The 23,824-nt window shown below is 39.7% G+C and overlaps 1 protein-coding gene across 1 annotated transcript in view; it reads right to left on the bottom strand.

Moving 5' to 3' along the window:
• LOC113447846 (uncharacterized) overlaps nucleotides 1-23,824 on the bottom strand; it is a 124,673-nt gene that overhangs the window by 6,764 nt on the left and 94,085 nt on the right. The window contains exons 54-62 of the mRNA XM_087917191.1: nucleotides 21,699-21,803; nucleotides 20,880-20,942; nucleotides 20,104-20,181; nucleotides 17,937-18,014; nucleotides 9,803-9,887; nucleotides 9,326-9,402; nucleotides 7,511-7,654; nucleotides 4,369-4,440; nucleotides 2,917-3,034 (exon numbers count right to left, since the gene is read on the bottom strand). Of these exons, the coding sequence (XP_087773317.1) occupies nucleotides 2,917-3,034; nucleotides 4,369-4,440; nucleotides 7,511-7,654; nucleotides 9,326-9,402; nucleotides 9,803-9,887; nucleotides 17,937-18,014; nucleotides 20,104-20,181; nucleotides 20,880-20,942; nucleotides 21,699-21,803 (820 nt within the window). The remainder of the gene's footprint in view (nucleotides 1-2,916; nucleotides 3,035-4,368; nucleotides 4,441-7,510; nucleotides 7,655-9,325; nucleotides 9,403-9,802; nucleotides 9,888-17,936; nucleotides 18,015-20,103; nucleotides 20,182-20,879; nucleotides 20,943-21,698; nucleotides 21,804-23,824) is intronic.

The raw sequence follows: 23,824 nt of genomic DNA, 5'->3' as shown, positions 1-23,824 counted from the left end.
GGGTGGTGTCAGTGGGGACAGGAGAGTGGCACCAGTCTTCCACAACAATCCCAATTTCTCAAGTGGCCCCTAGGGAAAATCAGAGTATGCTAGATAAAGTTGCTCAACTTCAGGTGCAGTAGAAGTGACTAAGGCATATTCTAGCTTGATTATTTCATTGGGTTTGAGCTAGTCAGTGATGCTATTCGACTGGTTCTGCCCGGTTCTGGCGAGCTGATAGGAGAGATGAGCACTGGAGACTGAACCGGTTCTCTCCACCACTTTGCTGTTGGGCCCACCCGCTCGCCCAGGCTCCCATACTCACTTTTATCTGCTGAATTTGAAGTGCAGCTGCTTTGCGCGGCACAGAATAGTGCCACACGGCAGCAACCAGGATCGTGCAGGCTTGTAGGAGGAGAGCTAGAATGCCTCTGTGCCTGCGCAAATGTCTCTGTGCTTGTGCAAATGTCTCTGTGCCTGCACAAAGTGCGCGTTTGGCATGTGTGTACATGCAAAGTGTGTGCACATACGCAAAGCACGCCCACCAAGCCTCGCCCACCGAACCGGTGGCAAGAATATTTGAATCCCACCACTGGAGCCAGTCAGGGGAAGTGCATAGGGGCCTTCTCTAAGCTTGGCCATCTGTAATCTGGACTTACGCTCCTCCTAATTAATAAAGATCTCCTGAGAAGTGACATTTGATTGGATCTTTTGGGGAGAGGTATGGTTCTGCTGGCCTTGAAAGAGGTGGTAATTCATTTCGTCCGGAAGAGATCATCCATTTCTCAGAGAACTTTTTCCTGGTATCTAACCTTCCATTTTTAAGCAAGGTAATTTATTGGATGGTGGGAGGCCTGATGAAGTAGATTATCTACAGAAAAGTAAAGTCCTACACTTAGGCAAGAAAAACCAAAAGTACACATATAAACTGGGTGAAACTAGGCTTAATAGCAATAACTGTGAAAGGGATCTTGGAGTCTTAGTGGACAACCAGCTAAATATCAGCCAGCAGCAGCAGCCAAAAAAGCTAATGCAATCCTAAATTACATTAACAGAGGGATACAGTCGAGATGAAGTGAGGTACTAATACCACTCTATAAAGTCTTAGTAAGACTACATCTAGAGTACTGCATCCAGTTTTGGTCACCACGCTATAAAAAAGATGTTGAGACTCTAGAAAAAGTACAGAGAAGAGCAACCAGGATGATTAGGGGACTGGAGGCTAAAACATATGAGGAACGGTTACAGGAACTGGGCGTGGCTAGTCAAGTGAGGAGAAGGACCAGGGGAGACATGATAGCAGTCTTCCAATATTTGAGGGCTGCCACAGAGAGGAATGAGTCAAGCTATTTTCTAAAGTGCCCATAAGGCCAGACAAGGAATAATGGATGAAAACTGAACAAGGAGAGATTTAACCTGGAAATAAGGAGAAACTTTCTGACAGTGAGAAATATCAACCAATGGAACAGCTTGCCCTCAGAAGTTGTGGGAGTGCCATCACTTGAGACTTTCAAGAAGAGATTGGACACCCATCTATCAGAAATGGCGTAGGGTTGCCTGCTTGGGCAGGGGGTTGGACTAGATGACCTACAAGGTCCTTTCCAATTCTGATTATATGTTATCTGTTATCTGGACCTTTTGCAGTCAGAATTAAGGCCAGGCTACAGTTCTGAGACATTACTTGGTTGCTCTATATCATACATGAACTAACTATATATATAGTTAGTTCATGTATGATATACCATGCACTAAATAACCACTGGTTGCCTTGTGGATGACCTTGGAGGGATTGGTTTAAGGTGATGTGTTCATCTTGGTTTTTCTTGGCCTCTTGGCAGCTTTTAATATAATTGACCATTGAGTATTGCTGGAGAGGTTTGGGTGGCACTGTTTTGCAATGTTCTCCTTTCTCCATTGCTAGAATCAGGTAGTGATGGTGTGGGAAGGAGAGATTCAGTTGTAGGCCCATTATGTGTAATACCTCAGTCTCTCTTGCCTCCTATTTAATATCCATATGAAACTGCTGGGAGAAATCATCCTGCATTGGGTTCAGTATCATCAGTATGATACCTTTTCGTTCATAATTAAATCTGTTTCTTTAGTTCCCTGTATATTTTCATCAATTCTACTCCACAAAATCAGACTAATTTTATTGGGCTTATAAATTTACTTAGCTTTATAGATACATATTTATTTTTCTTTCATTTTGTTAGTTAATTCTTGATGTTTTCCATTTACTGCTCTTACATTCCAACTTGCATTCTTTCATATATCATGATTGTCTCCATCAAATTGTCTCTGCCACTTATCAAACTTTGGTCAACTGAGAGTTTCACATAATGCACAGCAGTAAGTGGAATAATTTGGAAAATGCAAGTGACATTTCAGTGAAGAACATGCATGAATTTCTTACTAAATATCTGATGGAGAAGTATGCAAAAAGCATGGATTTCTTTTTCCAACTAAAATTTTTACATTTAATAAATAGATTTACTTTGAGAACCAATCCTAAGAACAAAAAATAAGTCCTCCTAAATTCTTTTTTCTTTCTTATAGTTATTCATTAAACCCTTTTTATAAAAAGAATGCTGGATAATTTACATTAGCTGTGATTGTAAAAAAAAAAAAATTCCCATTGAAACATTCTTGTATAATTGAAAAGATTTCCAAATTACTGTATGAATAAAACGTGAATCAGATTCAAAACATTTTTCCATTTATTGTCATTTGGGAGAACTCCCAATCTAAATTGCTGTTAGTAAAGATGTTAATGACTAAAGGATTACTCCATGCCATTAAAATTTAACAAATTTATTTTTGAACTGTTTTGTAAGAAAAAATGAATCTCTGGGTTCATAGAAACATACAAGGAACATTATATGAATCAGTCTATGTTTCCGTGCCCATGCAATATGCTTAGGATTTCCTCTTTCTCACCTGACAATAGCTGTAGTAGTATGTCTTGGCAGTTTAGATGATTCCACCAGCTTTGACAGGAGCTCAAAGAACAAGATTCCTCGGGCATCAACAGTCTCTTTGTCATCTTTCTTAGGGGCTTATGGGAAACAGAATATTTATGTCAAGAAATTGCCAGAGTGGGAAAAGAGAAGGCTAACAACAATGCAGAAGGGCTGGTGGTATAAATGTCATGCCCTGTCAGAGTCTGAATCCGAGAGGAAAATGAACAGCTGACAAGGAGCCGGGGTGTGGCTCTGTTGGCTGTGAGGGAAACTGGGGAAGGGCAAAGTCCAGCTGGGCAGAGCAAGGGAGAGGTAGAACAAGGGAGAGGGAGTTCTGAGGAAGACCCAGACCCACCCCTCTTCATCTGAGGGCATGCAGGAACGGAGAAGAGAGCAACGTGGGTTGCATGGCTTATGGGAGAGGAAAGGGCTCTGATTCCTTTCATTAGCCACACCTGGGAAGAGAGTTTAAAAGAGATGCATGCTGAGTGCAGCGTCTGCTGGGAGCAAACGTGAGTTTATCTTGTGTTGACTTTGGTTATCTGTTCCTGGCATTGTCCCAACCATGTTGAATTACAGCCATTCCTTTACGTCTGGAATTCCTTCTCCTGCCCTTCCTGACTAATTACCTCATCTTGCCGTGACTGGACTTATAGTCACAGTTTTTGTTGACCACATTTTGGACTTGATTCTCTGCAGCCAAAGGCTGTTCCTCGGAGAGTTTTTCTCCAACCAGAAGGTAACTAGGACATTGGGGGCAAAGTTGGAGCTAATAAAAGGATTCCTACTTATTATCTGTGTTCCCTTTGTGCCATGCCCCAGGTCATCACAATAAGCCGACTACCCTCATCTGGGAACACAAATCTATCTCTTCAGGGAAATGTGGAAAGTCCTAACTCCTGAATCAATTCCCAATTCTCTCTAAAAGCTAAAGGGAATCTTTTTTGCATTCATCCCAGGATAATTACTGGGCATAAAATTCAAACATGAAGCAGTTTCCATTCAATTAGTTCTTTTAATAGATATTAAAGAGCTTGTTTATCTAATCTGAAGTTTAATTTTGGACCTTATATAAAATGAAATAGCAACCACACAGTATATTACTAACTTTCAGCAAGGTGTTGCTTCCATTTTGTAACTTGTTATAGGTAATCCTTGACTTAGTACCACAACTGAAGCCATTTGTTGTTATGCAAGGCAGTGTGTGTGTGTGTGTGAGAGAGAGAGAGAGGGAGGGAGGGAGAGCGATATAGATAGATAGATAGATAGATAGATAGATAGATAGTAAGCTTGTCTTACCATTGCTTAGCAATGTCATCCCATTGTATTAAATACTACAGGCAATTTCTCATGGAAAACCCAAAATGCAAAGCTTATATGGGAAATAGGGGATTTGTCCTACTAAGAAGAAGGTTCTCTTTCTTCTCACCTACAGCCTGGATGAATCGCTTGGTATCTGTGATGATGTTGAGGAAATCTGTGAAATTTACTTTTCCATCTCCTGAAAAATAGTTCCCACAAAAAAAAGAAAAACCCCACCAAGAACAATCAATTAATAAGCTAGATTGAAAGGAGTTACTTCCAATTATACTTTATTCTTACTTCTGGTGGCAACTCGACAATTTTGCCTGAATTGTAAAGGTAGTCTTTGTTCTGACCCAAACCTTGTTCCAAGGAAACAAACACGAAACAGAGGTAACAGAAAAACCTTTTAATGATTCTTTACGAATTCCATTCCTTCACGGTTAAAAGGCTGTTTCAAACTAATTGTCTCTAATAATAACGATCCTTCCCAGGGTTGTGCAAGGCTGCCAAGAATATTAGATAAAGTTACTAAGAAATATTTCGAACACAAAGAGTGAACACCAACTAAAATACTCCAAACATCCACAAGGCTTGAGTCCAAAAACTTCTTTGCTTCCTGCAAAGAGCTCCAGTTTCTCAGCTGCTTTTATCTCTTAAGAGAGGGGCCATTACCTTGCAGCCTTACTCCCAAGTTGCCCATGCTGCTGTAGCTGCTCTTTCCTTTGAATAGCCCTGCGCACACATGCAATGGGCACAGGCTTCTCGGGGACCTCTTCATCACTGCTGCGAGCCTCCATAATCTCCGAAGGCAGCATTCCACTCCCTGATGGTCCTAGCTCCATCCCTGCATCACACACAGGCCCCTCATCTGAGTCCTTGCTCTCTGAGACCTGAGCTGTCCATACCTGCTGCTGGCGAACCACAACAGTCTTTGACTTGTGAACATCCTTGCAGAGATCAAAGTTACAGTGGAATTGAAAATAGTGATGATCATTGCAGTGTCCTTGAGGTCACATGATTGCTATCTATGCACTGGGCAACAAGCTCACACTTATGATGGTTGCAGCATCCCAGAGTCACCATGTGGTCACCATATGAGACCTTCCCAGTTGGCTTTTGACAAGCAAGGTCGATAAGGAAGCCAATGGAAATTGTAAGTCATGATCACCTGATGTCTTGCTTAGTGATTCATTTCATGACCATGGCAAAAATGGTCATATGATGTCTTGCTTAATAACTGTACCACCTAATGACAATTTCCCAACCCCATTGTGGTTATAAACCTAGGATTATTCCATTCATTCACTTCCATTCATTCATTAACATGCTATCTCTTATTCCTGTGTACACTTGAATAAGAGTTCTGATTTTAATCCAATAATGTGCTGGGACAAACTCATACCAGCTTGCAAGAGCTGATTATGTTTTCTGGAATTTTGCATTTTGGTTGGTTGTGTGTCAATCAACTATTTGGCAGCTAGTGGTACAACATGACAGCGGCAATAAAGACATTGAATTTTTTTGGATTGGGGAGAAAGAATCAATTATGAAACATTCGCCAATATGCCACTCTTCTAAACCTTTTTATCCCTCAGAATATGAAGAGACTGAAAGTGCATTTCATCTAATGTCTTATTTCCAATTGAAGCCAGCCTGTTGCTCCTGAGAAGCCTACATACAAGGCATAAGGGCAAAGAACTTTATTTGTTGTTTGTGTCCAGAATCTGATATATACATGAAATTGAGGGGACGGGAGTAACAATAGTTGTAAAGCAGAACAACAACAATAACAAAAAATAACCAGACAGGTTTCTGCAAGGAATGTAGGGAATGAATGATCTGACTGCGTCAGCTTTAGAATGTAGATTAGTCTAGGAAATTGGCTCCATAAATAGAAATATAGAATTTATAAAATCTTGGAATAGGAAAAACTATAGAATTATAGGGATAGACTACAGAGAAAGAATCCTGTAAGTCTGCTTGTGTTTCTCCTCTCCTACCTCAAAAATTCAGGAAAGAGTCAGCCTGAATCTCTTCCAAATACTCTTCCAATCTCTTCCAAATACTATCTTCCTTCCTGTCCTGGCCTTGAAGATGGTTCCTTCAAGGCCATCTTCTTGATTCTCTATAAATAGTGAGTCTAAGGATGGATAGAGTGGGAGTATGCTTCCCAAAGCCAAGATGTAAAACTACAGGTAGTCGTCGAATTATGACCACCATTCGACCCCAAGATTTCTGTTGTTAAGTGAGAAATTTGTTCAGTGAGTTTGCCCTATTTTACAACTTTTCTTGCCATTGTTGTTAAGTGAATCACTGCCATTCTTAATTTAGTAACATGGTTATTAAGTGGATCTGGCTTCCACATTGATTTTGCTTGACCAAAGGTTGCAAAAAGTGATCACATGACCCTGGGTGCACTGCAACCATTATAAGCATGAGTCAGTTGCCAAGATCTCAATTTTGATTATGTGATCATGGAGAAGCTGCAATGGTCGCAAGTGTGAAAAATGGTCATAAGTCACTTTTTCCAGAGCCATTGTGACTTCAAATGATTGCTAAATGAACTGTTGTAAGCCAAGGGCTACTTGTACAGGCAGGATATCTGAATTTTAGCTTTGCACAAATTTTCAACTACCACTGAGAACTGGTGCTTCTCCCCAGCTCACGGGTATCCGTTGTATATAAGACATTAAGTGCATAAGAAAAAGGGAATTGTTAATCCTTGTTTACTGACTGCCTCATTCACCAACTATTACCAACACAATAATGCTGAAAAAATAATTTTTCAACCAATGTCAGCATTTAGGATCTTTGTAGGATCAATCACATAATTGCCGTTATAATCAATATGGGTTATCATATGCCTATTATTTTTTCCCCCTCTGCAGAGGAAAAAATTGGAAAGAGAGAGTAAACAGGCAAATAATAGAGAATATATCGGGCTGTTTGCTTAGTGTGCTTCATAGTTGCTGGCACCAAGGCACTGCTTTTCATGCATGTTCCATGCCTCTCCAATGAATGTAAACTCAAATATTAATTTATTTATGTTTGAATATTTATCCCAGTGCCTAAGTGAGCATTTCAAAGAGCAGAAGAATGGTTAGGAGACCCACACAACAAAGTTGTGATTCTGATTAGTTTTGTCAGTTTAAAGCCGGAAAACAGCTAGGGCAGTGTAATTTCCCGCCTAGTGATTGCTCTGCTTAGCAATGGCATTGTTGGTCCAAATTATCACCACTAAATAAGATCTATCGCTATGCACTTACCATCCATGTCAGCATATATCAGTTCATCAAGAGCTTCCTCCTCTGTTAAATTGATTCCTAAATTATGGGCTGTGGTCTCTAGGGCTGCCAGATCAATAATGCCATCAAGGTCCTTTCTGAATGTATCATAAGCTGTACGGAAGGCTATGCAGAGAGGAAAAGTAGGAGGTAAGACTCAGGAGAAATGGAAGCAAGAAAGATCAGGTACCTGCTCACCAGCCTTTTGTTATGAATGTACCCTGTCCTTGCATCTGATTCCTAGTAAATCCCATTATTATCTTGTACTTCGGAAATTAATGGACTAAAGAAAGGATTGGCCAGCCTGATGTGTTCCCTTCCATCATGCTGGGCCAACTGTCATAATTGTCAGCCATAATTCACTATGCTTTCTGGGAATGATGGGAAATGGTGATTAACACATCTAAAGGGCATGAGATAGCACTGGATGACTTAAAATAAACAGGCTTCCCTGTTTTCCACAGAACTTTAAATATAGTTATTTTCTATATTTTGCACTTCATATGACCAAATTGCATATCCTCCAACTCCAGTCCCAAATTCTTTTTGTTTTATGAAAAACTTGCCAATTTCTTATCTAAAGCTGCTACTCAATCTGATTCTTGCAACTGAAGATCAGTTCCTATTTTGTAAATTGGGGAGGCCATTTTACTAAAGCTTTGGTTCTCCACCTTTTCTTTACCACAGACCGCCCCCTATTGTGGCGAACCATGGCCACAGACTTCCAGGACTTAACTCAACATTTAAATCATACATCTTTTGAAGTTGTAGACCCCCTGTTCCCCCGGGGGAACATCACAGCCCTCCAGGGGTCAATGGACCACAGGCTGAGAACCTCTGAATCAGGGCATTAATTTGCAGTAGCAATAGCAGACTTACATACCACTTTACAGTACTTTACAGCCCTCTCTAAATGGTTTACAGAGTCAGCATATTGCCCCCAATAATTTGGCTCCTCATTTTATCCACCTCTGAAGGATGGAAGGCTGAGTCAATCTTGAGCCTAGTGAGATTCGATCTGCCAAACCGCCAGATTGCAGGCAGCCAGCAGTCAGCAGAACTAGCTTGCAATACTGCATTCTAACCACTGCACCACCATGGCGCTAATTAATTAATTAATCAAATTTATATTGCTGCCCATCTCATGGAAAGAGATTCTGGGCAGGGTACAATAATCCAATAAAACAGTAAAATAAATAAAACATAATTTAAATTATTATATAATAATTATTAGAAAAACAAAAACAAAAAAGGTAAAAACAGTGTCTTTTCAGAAATTATAATATTATAGCAGGTTACTGACAATGCTTTAGGGATCAAAGCACTTTAAAAAGTACATGGCCAGAAAAAGGAAAGGAAAAGGTTTGTAACAACATGACATGATAGCACAATACGAAATATCACTTTTGAAATATATTTTCTTTTTTGGAAGCTGATTTCTTACAGTAGGTATTAATATTATTATCATGTATTTTTTCAGGATTATGAAGATTGCGCATAATATAATTGCAGTTCAAGTTAACTACCAAATCTTTGATAAAATCTACGGAAAACAGTGGTATTACTTTTAAAATAACGCAAAGCTTAAATGTTCCTATTTTATGCATGGAACCTCTAAGTAAAAACTCTTTACCACAAAACAATTTCCATGAAGAAGGTAGATTTAAATTAAGGGTGTAAGTTAGTAGAACAGGACTAATGATAAAATTATTATATCTTTCAGACACATTCTTCACAAACTATATACAGGGCCTTGGGAAAATTTCAAGTTATATGATTTCTAAGCAGGATAAATACCTTCTAGCTGTGGCTTACTCAGGTTCTTTACTGCTTTGGGTTTGGCCTCCTCATTAAAAGTCACAGAAGGGAAAACCCTGTCCAAATTAAAAAACAAACAAACAAACGATACCGATTAATTTCCAAGAACTCCACTGTTTTTATGAAAAAGAGCGAAATACTGGATGCAAAATGAAGGAGTTTCTGGAAAAAAAAGACTACAATCATTGTTAATAATTGGCAATATAATAAAAGCCATTACTCAATTATTTATTATTACAGTTATTAAAGGGAGACTGATTTTTTGAAAGTTTTATTATGAAATATTAGCATGTCATCTGAATACTGACTTGCATATTCCCAAATTATATGGGAGACAAATAATAGGATTAAACAACAAATAGCCTTTTAAAATTCTTCCAGCCCTAAAAACCCATTACTTAATCACCAAAGCTTCAATGGGAGGAGAAGAAATCAGATGGATAAATCTTGCTCTACCTGTTTGGTGTTTGGGGAACTGACCTCTCCACCATTCTGGGCAACTTGAACATCTTTGCATCTTGCATTTTATATGGATATGTTTCTATGAAGAAAAGAGAATACATCTACTGTCAGGACCAACAATTCTCTTCCTGATATTGAATCATTGCTAATTTCTTTGGGCTGAGCCAGTGTTTCTACCACAATGACACATATTTATACTGTCCTCTTTATAGATTTATTACAGTTAGATGATTTTAAAAAGCAGAAAAAAAAGAAAGAATGCCAGATAATGCATATATTTGAGTGGTTTGATTATCTTTATCTAGGAGGCTTAAGAATTATAATTTTGAGAATGCATCCTTTGTCACATATTCCTAGCTATTCTTGACCTGCTTTATACTAAGAGCCATGCAAATTTATTTTAAATCACATTTGTGATTGAGTACTATATTCACTATAATACCAAGAGTGTATGTAAAGGAAGAAAAGCATATAGGAAAAGAGAATCTTCAATTTAATAAAGCTATGCTAAAAATAACTATCATGTGCAACCATCTCCTACTTAAGACCATCTAGTCAACTTCATACTAAGTGCTGATCTTCATTAGTCGAGGACCATCTTAAGACTATAGTTGGCAGCACAATTATTTTAGTAGAATGCTGCTCAGTTTGATATCTGCTGTACATACACTTGTATGCACAGAATTCCCCCCCACCCCCGTATTATTATCAGTGCTAGAACAAAGAATGAGCCGCAAGATGAAGCTTCTGCAAGTTTGTGTCGGCAACGACTGAAAGTTTTGTTCCTTTTTTATGGAAATCAGTAATAAATCCAAAAGCACCAAGAACCTCTTGTTTCCTTCCTGTAAAGCAACTGAAAACAGTTCCCCACCCAACAATTTGGTTTCTGAAATATAAACAATGACATATCATTATCCTTAATGATCTTATATTAAACATATATGAACCAGTTAAATTTCAAGCAATCATGCTTGGAAATGCATATTTAATTCCTGTTTAGGTTTCTTCTATGCAGAAGCCTTCTGTTCACATAACCGTAGAAGTCAAACAATGTTGAATGGGGTGTAACTAATTTTGGAGGTTATCTCATTTTGATATCATCAATCCCACATACTATGAATTTCCTGTTCTGTTCTTCCTGACTTCCTAGAAGAACATATCCTTTAAATTTCTGAATACCCTCTGCAATCCTCTCCAACTTGGTTACCTCCAGAAGTTTTAGAGTAAAACCCATCATACCCACTAGCACAGTAAATGATTGCAGATTAAGGATGATGGTATCTGTATTCTAACGCATCCAGATCATATCAGATTGAAGAAGAGTGTTGTGGAGGAGGCACATGACATAACTCCTAAAACGTTCTCTTTTCATGTAACTTCTTACCATGGGACAGTTGTCCTTCAACTTTATAGAGTTAAAAGTTGAAGACTTGCTTGTGATCAGGACATTATGACCTATAGCTGTCTTTCATGTACCCTGGACAACCAATAACCCTTAGCAATAATGAGGATCTCTAAAAGCAGAAACTCACTAGTTATACAGAGTCCATGGACATCTAGAAAGGCAGCATGGCTTGTGAAAAGATAGCCATGACCAAGTGGGCAGATTAATGTTAATCCATAATCAAAGTTATTGACAATGAGAATAATCTTGGCCAAGGAAAATATAAAGGTCCTCTTAGCTCTTAACTCCAAGTTCTAAAAGATGTGTGTTTAATTGGAGTTAAGAGCTAAGAGGACCTTTATATTTTCCTTGGCCAAGATTATCCCTGCTACTCATTCCTTGGATAAAGAATCTTAAAGACTTGGCATTGCATATTCTATTACCACATCATCAGTTTGTAAACTTTTGACCTGTTCAACTTCTTTATCTTTATGCATGAGTTAAACATGGAGTTTATATGGTGCAGAATACAGTGGGTGAGGGCCCCAGAGTGCCACATATAACATTGTTGTTGCACAAGCTACACTGATTGCTATTTGCTTCCAGAACTAATTCAAAGTGTTAGTTATTACCTTTAAAGCTCTGTATAGCAAAGCAATAAATAATTTTTTGTTTGCTTTGGACTTAGGAAACACATTTGTTTTGGCCACATGGAAGCTGAAAGTGTAAAGGCTTTCTCCTTGGTAATGAAAATAATCTCATTTGATTTACATCTACACAGGACTACTGCAAGGACTTTGTGTTTTACTAGTTTTTAAAAGAACTTTGTGGCTTTGTTTTTGTATTTATTTTTGGTCTCTTTTTTCTAAAGAAATAAGAATTCAATTTTTCTTTTCTGTTTATTCTCTATCATGGGAAATATTATCTTAATTTTTCCTGCAGACATTTTGTTATACAACATCTACTTCCTTTTGTCCTTGAGAGGAATTGCTTACACTTTGTTGTGAAAGTCCACCTATAAAAGAATTTTGGACTACATTAAAAATGAAAGCAACAATAAATAACTTAATGGAAAGGTTTACTTGAGCTTGGCTCTTCCAATTTCTAGACCAGCGATTCCCAAACTTTTTCAGTCCACCCCCCCTTTGTGCTACAAACTCATTTTTAGTGCCCCCCACCCAGGGGTAGGGTTCAAATTTCTGTGGGCATGGCCTAATTTGAGGGTGTGGCTTGCTGGTCACATGACTGGGTGGGCATGGCTTGCTGGTCAGGTGACTGGCTGGAGTGGCTTGCTGGCTGGGCATGGCTTGCTGGTCACATGACCGGGTAAATGTGGTTTGGTGGTCATGTGACGGTGGTCATGGCCAGATGGCTGGCAAACCAAATGCAAGTGGTTCTCACTTAATGGCTGGTTGTTTAGCAAGTGTTCTAATTTATGACTGGCCTCCCCAGAGCTACTTGACCTGTTTTTGGAGTTTTGACAGCCATGCACACACATACACACACAATCCCTTCTAACCCTGCTGGAGCAGGTCATTGGACTAGAATCAGCAAAGCATCTCTGATTAGATTCTAGTAGTGAATATAATCTAATCAGAGATGCTTTGCTGATTCTTGATTTGTTTTATTTTTACTTCTTTATTTTGTGTTGCTGAATTGCATTGACATGTGTGTCCTCTCTTGTGCACAACCCAGAAGCTTTTGTGATTCTTTGCAGCAAAAATTACTCATCTCTGGCTTTGCTTGACTTTTCAAACGTGCTGCCACTGCCACGTTCTAGGTCCCGGCCCTGCAGGTTCACCCCATTGAGCCCACTGCACTGGAGGGACCTGCCCAAGCAAGTCCAAGCAAAGCGGTGTACCAAGTCAATGGGGTGAGCCTGAGAGAGGGAAAGAGAGAGAGAGAAGAGAAAGAGAGAAAGAGAGAAGGAAGAAAAGAAAGAGAAAAGGGAAAGAAAGAAAGAAAGAAAGAAAGAAAGAAAGAAAGAAAGAAAGAAAGAAAGAAAGAGGGACAGACAAAGAAAGAGGGGGGATAGAAGGAAGGGACAGAAAGAAAAAGAAATAAAGGAGGGAGAGAGGGAGGAGAAAGATAATATCTATTCTAGTCCAATCACCTGCTCCAGCAGAGTTAGAAGGGAATGTGTGTGTGTGTGTGTTTTCCTTGTAATTTACCAGTACATTTTGGTTTTGCCTTCTTCAGAATTGGCATTGTAATACATTGGGGAAAAGTAATTTTTTAGGGTGGAGATCTGGTCCAATGGATCCTGTTTAAAGCTTCAAAAAATGTGAGCGCTTCCTGATAGTCTTGACCATGTTTCATCCACAAAACCTTTAATAGAAGCCAAAGATGTTTCAATGTGTAAAAGGGCCTGTCTAAACTAGGTCTCATTTCAATCTGATGCATCAGCTAACTCTCTCTCTCTCTCCCTCCCTCCCAGACTGGCTTTGTTCTACTTTCCCAATGTGCCTGCGGGGCCAGCGCTTCGAACATGGATGGATGGATAGATGGAGAGAGAGAGAGAGAGAGAGAGAGAGAGAGAGAGAGGCAGGTAGGTAGGTAGGTAGATAGATATATTGGTAGATAGATAGATACATAGATAGATAGATAAGTAGATAGATAGATAGATAGATAGATAGATAGATAGATAGATAGATAGATAGATAAATAGGTATGTAGGCAAGCAAGCAGGCAGGAAGACAGACATACCTTCTGGATGGATGGATGGATGGATAGATGGATGGATGGGCAGGTAGGTAGGTAGATAGATAGATATTGGTAGGTAGGTAGGTAGACAGAAAGACAGGCAGGCAGGCAGGTAGGTAGGCAGGCAGGAAGGCAGACAGACAGACAGACCTTTTGGATGGATGGACGGACAGACAGATAGATAGACAGAATGCGACAGCGGTGGCACTTTGGGAAAGTAAAGCAAAGCTGCCGCCACCTCATTTGAGGCGCCGGCTCCAGGGCGGTGCAACAGTCAATAGGGTGAGCCTGCAGTGCCAGTGCCTTGAATGCCCCCCTGCCGCCTTTTAGAGCCCTTCTGCTGGCCCCCTTGGGGCCCCTAAGAGGCAGCAGGGAGGCATTTGTGGCACCAGGACTGCAGGCTCACCCCATTGACTGTTGCACCAGAGCGATGCAAGGGGCTCAATGAGGTGAGCCTGCGGAGCCGGCACTTTGAATGCAGGCAGCACGTTGCAAAAGTAGATCAAAGATGCCTGTCCTGGGCTTCCTCAACCCCGCCCTGCTCCAGGAAGGAGGGAACAGCACTGCCTTCTATGACGTGAGTGCCCTGGGAGGGGGACAGCTTGGGAGGCTGATCCCTGGTGAGAGGGGCAGCCTGTGAACTTGCTGTTAGGCACAGCAAAGAGGGACAGGCTTGGCTGAGCGGGATCTGGATATTGGGCATGTGGTCAAAGCCCCCCTTCCTCTGCCTCCCCCTAGATGATCCACGGATGCCATTAACTGTTGCACTGGAGTGGTGCATCAGAGCTGCCGCATTCGAGGCGCCGGCTCTGGAGTGGTGCAACAGTCAATGGGGTGACCTTGCGGGGCCGGTGCCTCGAACACCCCCGCTTCCGTCTCTTAGCGTCCCCCTAAGGCACCCTACCACCCCCCAGGGGGCGGTACCACCCACTTTGGGAACCACTTTTCTAGACTAATACTAGCTACTACATACTTTCTATGAACGTATCCTGTTGAATTCTTTATTCTTCCCTACTAACTTATGCTACCAATGTATTCAGGGATGTGTTTAGGAATCAGCATCTTTGGGTATTTGTTAAGGCCCATGTTAATTTTGACATGTTAGGCTGCATCAGAGGAAATATAATTTTGAATACTGTTCCATATAATCCAGATACATAAATGCAACTTAAAAAAAGACTGATTTTCTGACTGCTAAAGATTCTTGTACTTGAGGAAGGTCATTCACCATATATCTTTCATACATTCATTCCTATTACCTCAACAGGCAAAGGAAATTGAATACCCATTTTGGAGGGGAGAAGTATTTTCACAATTGATCTTGTTGAAAAAGAAAAGGGCAATTCCACAAAGAAACATCACTGAAGAGCCATAACATGACAACATAATTAGCACAGAAGAGAAGAAATAAAAAATAAAGGTCAATTCAGGAATGCTTAATTTTCTTGTCATAGGAGCTCATTATACCACAAGACAAAAAATCCCAAAGAGCTAAAACAAAATACTTTCCATCAAAAGAATGGTGATATGGACTTCCGGTTTGAGCTTCTTCGGCGACGAACCAAAATCCGCAATCATGCGCGGTTTTAATCCGTGCTCACCACCGGTGTGCCCTGAGCCGGCTGGATTCAGGGCTAAGCCATCCCATAGAGGTGGTGAAGAGGGGGGAGACTGCTAGCAGGGTCGAGGAGAGCTGCACCTCTCCTCCTCAGCTGGCCATTAGGCACACCATAGACCAGAAGAAAACACACACCAACTGCTACCTCAACGCCCAATCCCACCACCACCCAGCACAGATAAATTCTGTGGCCAAAATACTAATTGCCAGAACCAAACACCTGGCAGACAAGACACACATAAAGACTGAACTATGCACCCTGACTAAAGTACTGACAGCCAACGGCTTCCACAAAAGCAAAATCACTGGCTTGATCCACAAAATCACATTGAGACATAATGGAGAGCTAGAAGAGGAACAGACCTATGGCTGTCATGCCCTACGTAAGAGGTACTACAGACAAAATCAGTAAGATACTACACAGGCATCACATCAAGACTGTCTTCAAAACAGACAGAAAAATAGCAGTCATCCTAAGAAACCCCAAAGATAAAATTGACCTGGAAAACCAAGGCATATATAAAGTCCCCTTTGCATCATGCCCTGCCACATACATTGGACAGACCAATAGAAGAATAAGTACCTGCCTAGATGAACACAAAAATGCAGTAAAAAAGCTGGAACACTCTTCCTCACTAGTCCAACACACGAAAGCAACAGGTCATAGCAACAACTTCAATGGCACCCAAACCCTAGCCACTATAGAAAACCCCAGCTACAGAATTATCAGAGAAGCCATAGAGATTTAAAAAAGACCTGAAAGATGACTCCACCAGACTGTCAATTATCTGGAAGCCTGCACTCTCAAACAAAAAAATTTCCACACCACAAGCCAAACAAACACCTGAGCACAAACAGACTCCCCCTGATACCTCCAGCTCAAACACACTCCAACCAGGCACCCAGATGAAACCTAGCTTCCTAATAAATGATAGCCATCCATTTACTCAGAGCCAAGCCGCACTAAAAGCCTCCAATACAGAAAACACAATGTTGCCAGCCAATCAAGACAAAAAAAGCTACAAAACAGACAGAAAATATTAGAAACACCAATCAAGCAGAACACAGCAAACTCCAAGACCAATTAACACAGACCAAGACTCCCAACCAATCAGGATGAAGAAAAAACCATTCTGGTACAGTGTAGGCTAGCACCAAATTTAAAACAGAAATGGCTGCGAAAGTCTGACTCACAGATGAACACTGTACAGAAGCCTGATGATGGCAGATGAGATTCTGCCGAAACATTGCTATAACTTTAAAAGCACAACTATAATGATGTGGGAAAATACCTGAACAAAGCTGAATATATATATATATATATATATATAAAAACATAGTTAAGAATGTACCAAGCAGAATTCGATTGGAACTTATGTACTATATTGAATGTTATAATTTTAAAGGCATAAATTGAAGTTTAAATAAGAGTTGAATGGATAAAATTAAAAGATATAAAGGTTTCATACTCCAATTAGTAACTACAAGAGAAAATTTGTTTAATGAGAAAAGATAATATGAAATTGAAACAGGACAAAGTATAAATATAATGATTGGAAAGATATTGAAACTTAGAAAAAGATATATAATTGAATTTAGATATGAGATAATTAAAAATAAAGTTGAGAAAACCAAGGGAGGGGAAAAATTATGGAGAAAATGTTAAAATAGTAATAAGATATGGAGTAGAACACAAAGATGAATATGAAATTGAGTTTGTGTCTGTATGAAGAAGTGATAACCCGGGATCATGCTATTCTCAAAAAAAAAAGATGTTTTATTTTTGTTATGTTTTTGTGAAAACCCAAATAAAATTTATATTTAAAAAAAATGGTGATAGGAAGTTTTAATACTAAGGCAATTCATTCCCTTTGGATGCTGAAAGATAAAAAGAGGGAAAGAGGGAAAAAATCAGCGATAATATACTCTGATATTGCTTCATGACTCTTGTTTTCCACTAGACTGGGGATTACACTAACTGATTAACTGAATTCCTAAATACTAAGGAGTTTTCAGTTAAATCCAGCTTAATTATTAGCAGTGTTGGAAGGAAATTCAAAAGGGAAATAAAGACTTGTACACTAATAGGTCCAGGGAAGTAGGGTGATGACTAATTCTGTATTATTTTACTGAATTGTGAACTTTATAGAAATTAAAAGTGATATTCAAGAAAATAATTCACTTTTTGAGGGTTTTTTTTAAGGGCTTAAGATGCCTTTGAAATATAAGGTACAACTAAATTTGTGTGGATGCTAAATTATTATCCGCACATAGGCAATATATTTTGTTTTCCTGATTATTAGTAGAATTTGGTGGTAATGCTTAGGCCACCTAATTAATAGTGGCAACACTGTTGGGTGGAAAAATAGTGCCAAGAACTTCAACTGTTCTGTCTTATCTGCATCATCCAAAGACAAACTCACCTAGAGAAGATGAGTTAGAGAAGGTCTGACTGTCACTAGACATCCTTGTAATGTCTGTTAAATACACAGTTTCATCCTCTGCAAAATAAAAAAGGACAAGTAAGAAAAACAAGAATATTCAAATGCCTATTTGCAGAAAAACAAAGTAAAGCTAATCACTAAAGCCCAATATGACCTCATTAGAAGACTCTTATAGTTCTTTGTTCACAAATAATTTTTTAACTTACAAGTATGTTTCCTTGGGAAATATATTAATAAACAGCAGTTAAAAGAAATAAATACTAGAATATCTAAAATTCAAATTTAAACTATACTTTTAAGTCTGACTAGCTTTAGAGTGAATTTTGGGGTAAAGCAGCCTTTTGCTAAGGGATGGAAAGAAAGAATATGATGACGTTTGATCATTTGAATCTCTTACTGGCTTTGAATACCATTGATCAAGGGAGTCTTCTAGATCAGGGGTCCCCAACCTTTTGGACCTCAGGGGGGACCACCAAACTCATAATTTTAAAACCCGTGGACCACTAATATGAATCCAGCATGCCACTTACTGAAGCGCCTGGACTCCCATTGATGGGATGGGATCCTTCAGGCACTTAGCTTGGCTGTCTGTTTCTGCAACCTTAAATACTCAGAATCATTTGGACCTGTTTCCCACAGAAAACAAAACACTGGGATCTCTCATCTTTCTTTCTCTTTCTCTCTCTCTCTCTCCCTCCCCCCTCTCTTTCTCCCTTTCTCCCTCTTTCTCTCTCTCTCTCCTTTTCTCCCTCTTTCTCTTTCTCTCTTTCCCTCCACCCCTCTCTCTTTCTTCATTTCTTCCTCTTTCTCTCTCTCTCTCCTCCCCCCCACATTCCTGGGGGTGGGGGAAAAGAACTTCTGAACTGGTGCTGGGTAGTGAGAATCTGATATCTGGAGGCCAACGAGCCATGTGCTGAAGACCAGGTGGCTTGCAGGGAGGTGGGGCAACGGAGGTGCTACCAGCAGCAGATGGACTCATACATGTGGAAGATCGCAGCATCGGAGCCCTTCCCGGGTCCTCCCTGGCCTGCAAGGTGATGGGGAGAAAGGAATCTCTCAACTGGTGTTACCTCCTGCCTCCGCACATTGAGGAGGTCAAGCGGCTGCCAGCGATGCCCTCAGGGGAAGATGTTGCAAGGGGGAGGCTCTCCCCTCTCCCCTCAGGAACTTCTCTTCCTCCTTGGCAGAAGCACTCACACGCAAAGCACTGATCTCCCCTCTGGCATCTGACAAGCTGCCTCTTTCCCGCTGGGCATGTGTGAGCACTTCTGGTGAGGAGGAAGAGAGGGTTGAGCTTCCCCCTTGCAACATCTTCACCTGAGGGCATCGCTGGCAGCTGCTTCCTGTGGCTCAGGAGGTCAACGTTACTCGGCCTCCTCAATGCGCTGAGGCAGGAGGCAGCAGCCACAACACAGGTTTGCTAGAGAGACTGCAGGATTGCCCCACCTCCCCGCCAGCCACCTGATCTTCAGCACGTTGCGGCCCACCAACATTTTCTCACCAGTTGGCGACCACTGCTCTAGATCACCTGAGTAGTTTAGGGATAAAGAATATTTGAATTGCAGTGGTTCACTCCAGAGTCTTAAAAACTAGTATTGTGTGTTTGGTTAACTGTTGTATGAAGTTTCTCAGAGATTTGTTCTGTCAGCAGCATTTTCTGTGATTGTGCTGAAACTGCTGCGTGAGATCATCAGGAAATTTGAGATTTATGTAAGTTACCACAACTTAATAATAATAGTTATCAAGGTACATTCTTAAAGACTTACACTGATATAATTAATATTGATTTCTGGAAGCTCACTATCTGTTTCATAAAGCTTCCTGAAGAAGTTTTGAAACTGAGAGTGATATTGGTTAGAACGTATTTACTCACAATATTCTGCTCTGTATAAGATATAGAACAAGCCCCATATTGGACCATAGATGGAATCAGAGAATAACTTGGTCTCTCAATTCCATTAGAATGGTAAACAAATATAGCATATTACCAAAAGCTATGAATGATTAAACACCTAGACTTTCTATGCAGCATAATAATATAATTTTTTTTTGGAAGATGAGTTTTAAAAAATGGCAATTAAATTTGTCTAATGAGTTCATAACAACAAGATACTTTTACCATTAAACTTAGTCATCTTCAACATACCCTGCTCTTCTTCTGTGGTTAGGGAGGTGTCTGTATTTCTCAAGGTAATGTCCGAGCTGCTAGTATCCTCTAGTTCTTCTTTAGTTAAAAACAGTAATTAGCATTAATTTTTCCAGAAATAATCTATTATTTCAGAAATAATCCCAGTAGCTATTCATTTTATCATAGCAATATTTATCACCCCAACTTTGCAGATTGAGAACTGATGTAACAACAATGCAGAAAACTGGGCAATAAGGTTATATTGAGCTAAAATTTTAACCAAGGCCTCTCTCTGCCTAGCTATATCTAGCCAAACCTGGTAAATCACAAAAAAGAAACGTAGTCTGATCTCATGAGAGACAATAAGAAAAATCAAGGGAAATATAAATCATTACCAAGAAAAAAAATGGCAAGCCACTTCTGTATTTTTGCCCAAAACCCTACATGGAAATGTTCATCAATATTCATTCAAGGGAACCTTTTTCCCCCCTTTCTTTTTTCTTTACTATCAATAGTAAATCTTGTATCTAAGTCAGCAGCTCAGTAGGTTTGTCCCTAGCATGTCTGCATAAGACTCTTTTTGCCTTTTTTTATCTGACTCGCTTTGGTTAACTTAGGATACCTGCAGTCCCCATGATGTTTTTTTTTTAATGTCCTTTTCTACAGTTGCCTCTTCTATCATAATCAAACAGGCTTTAGCCCTAATGCATCTGTCTGGCTTACAAGAACTCCAAACTTCATTTCAATATTTATCTGTTGCCTTCTCATTATTTCCAGAAAGACTTAAAACTCACCTTGACTACTGAGGAGGTCATCAACAGCCCACATAAAGTCCTTCAAATTCACAGTCATATCCTCTATAATTTTTTTTAAAAATAGACAGTATAAATGCTCCCAGGAAGTTGTTTGTATCTTAATAATTGATAATCATTTCAACATTAATCTCATTTTGTTTACAGCTCCTTTCTTCTCTGGAAAATTTCATTGCTCTCTATCAATATGTCAGCAGCATAAAAATACTGGGGATGCTACCTTTCAGTATGGATAGTTGAGTAGGAGTAAGAGTGTCTGCAGGGTTTGGTAAAATAACTCAAGATAGCAGCCACAATATTCTAATAGAAATTCCACCTGTTTTTTTTAAATGTATGTTGATTCCCTGAACTGGTTGCTGGTGAGCGAAGCTTTTCACTAGGTTGGTTAACCCAGAAATAACCCAGAAAAATTCTATTGATCAAATTATACACCAAATAAAACCACCCATTTCCCCCCATGTATTTATAACATTTCTGAATAAGCCTCGCTAGATAGTGCATCAGAGATATGAAAACAGTAGGTTAAGAGTTGATTAATTTTCCTCTTTTGGTGGGTTTCTTAAAGGTTCAAGATAATTATTTGCATGCTGGTTTTCTACATGGGAGAAGAGATAGGATGATTTATTTTTATTATTTATTTGTCAAGCATGTATTAGATAACAGATATAACTAGAACATGATTATGATTACATGAAATGGGTACAAATAAAAGGGGACATTAGGACATGTTGGTGCGCTTATGCACACTGGAAGCTTAGAAAGGGGATGAGACATTGGCTTCTCTATATGTCTGGCACTCACTGTTAAAGGTTGTCCTTTTTAGAGCTTCCTTAATCACTTGGTCTGATAGGTAAAGGCCCATATTAGCTAGGACGGAGGCCAATGTATCGACATCTACTCGTTTGTCTGTTAGAAGAGAAATATTTTGTGGGCATGTATTGAATCCCAAATAATGTCATTAATTTAATTAAACATATTCCCATAAAATTCGCTATTTATTCTTGCACGATTTCAATGCAATTTCCATTTATTTATTTCAGTTCAACTTGGATGCCTCCCAACTGCAAATCAGCCCTGAGCAGGTCTTAATATAGCAAACAAAATAAAGGCAGGATAGAAACAAACAAACAAACAAAACACAATAGAAACAAACAAGAGGGGATCTAGCCACTCAGTATAGAAACATAAACAAAAAGCAAGTTCAAGACCTGCTCCACCCTACTCCAAGAACTCTGACAAGATCTGGGAGAACACCCAGGTCTTCAAGGCCTTCCCGAACATAAACAGGATCTAAGCCACATCAATCTCATTCCAGAGAGCAGATACAGAGAAAGTAGGTTTTCTGGGTCCTGATAGATGGTACTGTTTAATCAATAGGACACAGAGCATATAAATTCTCCCAGTTTGTACTGGTTGGGCAGAAACCACGAGAGATAGATTATCTTTCAAGTAACTTGGTCCTGTGCCATGTAATGTTGTAAAGATGATGTTGTGCCCAAGGATTCAGACTCTGACAAATCTGCTCCACAGCTGAACCAATGGAATGTCAATTTCAGAAGCCTCCATGCCAGAAATCCCCCCAGGTTGATCAAATACAAGGACCATTGGAATAGCTGGAGCAGCACATTGGTGAAGTATAGACTCCAAGCTCCTGGACTCCGTGAACTGAGCACAGAGCAGAGCAAAGATACTCAAGGGGATTCCTTGCCAAGCAAGGAAGTAGTTCAGTAGTTCCCATAATTAAAGACAGCTGGCTACAGCCTGATTTAAGAAGGCAGCCCTGGTTTGTGCTTCTGTCTTGGAAACAACGGTCTGATCTCTTTCTCTGCTATGTCATTCCTGTGCATTCTGCTCATGAATCTTGAAATGCAAACCTTTGGACTGGCTGATAAATCTGACTTGGCTCTCTCAACTTTGGATTAGATTTTGACTCACCCCACATGTTTCTGTTGAAAGCAAAACTACCCAGGCAAACTGCCTTTCCCAGAGTCTCTGTTTTGTTTTATATTCCTTTTCTAGTCTGCAAGTGATCTACTCAACCTTGGGTAAGTTCTATTCCCATTTAGCAACTGTTTGTATATGAATTTGAAACAGAACAGGTAATAACCAGCACCTTGAATTGCACATGGAAGTCTGCTGGTCACCAGTGGGTGCCCCTACCCATGCCCATTATTGAAGCTTTCTAGGTCTGAAAAGATAGATCACATTGTAATAGTGGAACTGTACAGCGACAATGGCATGAATCAAGCAACTCAGTCAAATCTTTGGTCTTTCTGGATCGAATCATAAAGTTAGTTCAAAGAACTGAATTGAATTGCATGCCTCCAAATTGATCTGGGTAGTTTTGATGCTCTTCTATACCTAAAGAAATGATTTCCTAATTGATTTACAAACACAGATCAAATTGACCTATTTTAAAAAGTGAGCTTGACTGCCCAAATTGGGTCAGATTTATTTTCTAAATCAGACCTAGATTGTTTTTCTAAGTCAAATCGATTACTGAAATGAATTTTACATTATTTGCCCATTATTGATCCCCACAGGAGTAATTGGAACATATTCTTTCTCTTCTAGGAAAGGCATCAAGAATTAGCTCCATTTGAGCCATTTCAATTAGCTGCAATTGCAACAATATAGACACGGAAGAAACTATGATAAAGGATAAGAAGAACCTGTGATTGGTGCTTGCTAGCTCATTCCCCGCAAATCCCATTAGTTTGGTAGAGGCAACCCACCCTTTTTTTACCTGGAGAGTTATATTCTAAAACATACTTTGATTTAGGGACTTGTTTGGGATGTAATTTAGGCAGCATAGATGGATTACTGCAATGTGTTCTTCACAGAACTGCCTTTGGAGAAGATCCAGAGGTCACAGCTGGTACAAAGCAAAGGGACTAGAGTACTGCTGAATTGACAGCACCAATGTG

The sequence above is a fragment of the Pseudonaja textilis genome, chromosome Z, assembly GCF_049901715.1.
Source record: "Pseudonaja textilis isolate UNSWEBS1 chromosome Z, rPseTex1.2, whole genome shotgun sequence".
Lineage (NCBI taxonomy): Eukaryota > Metazoa > Chordata > Lepidosauria > Squamata > Elapidae > Pseudonaja > Pseudonaja textilis.
The sequence above is the reverse complement of the archived record's forward strand: the minus strand, read 5'-3'. Positions and strand labels throughout refer to the sequence as shown.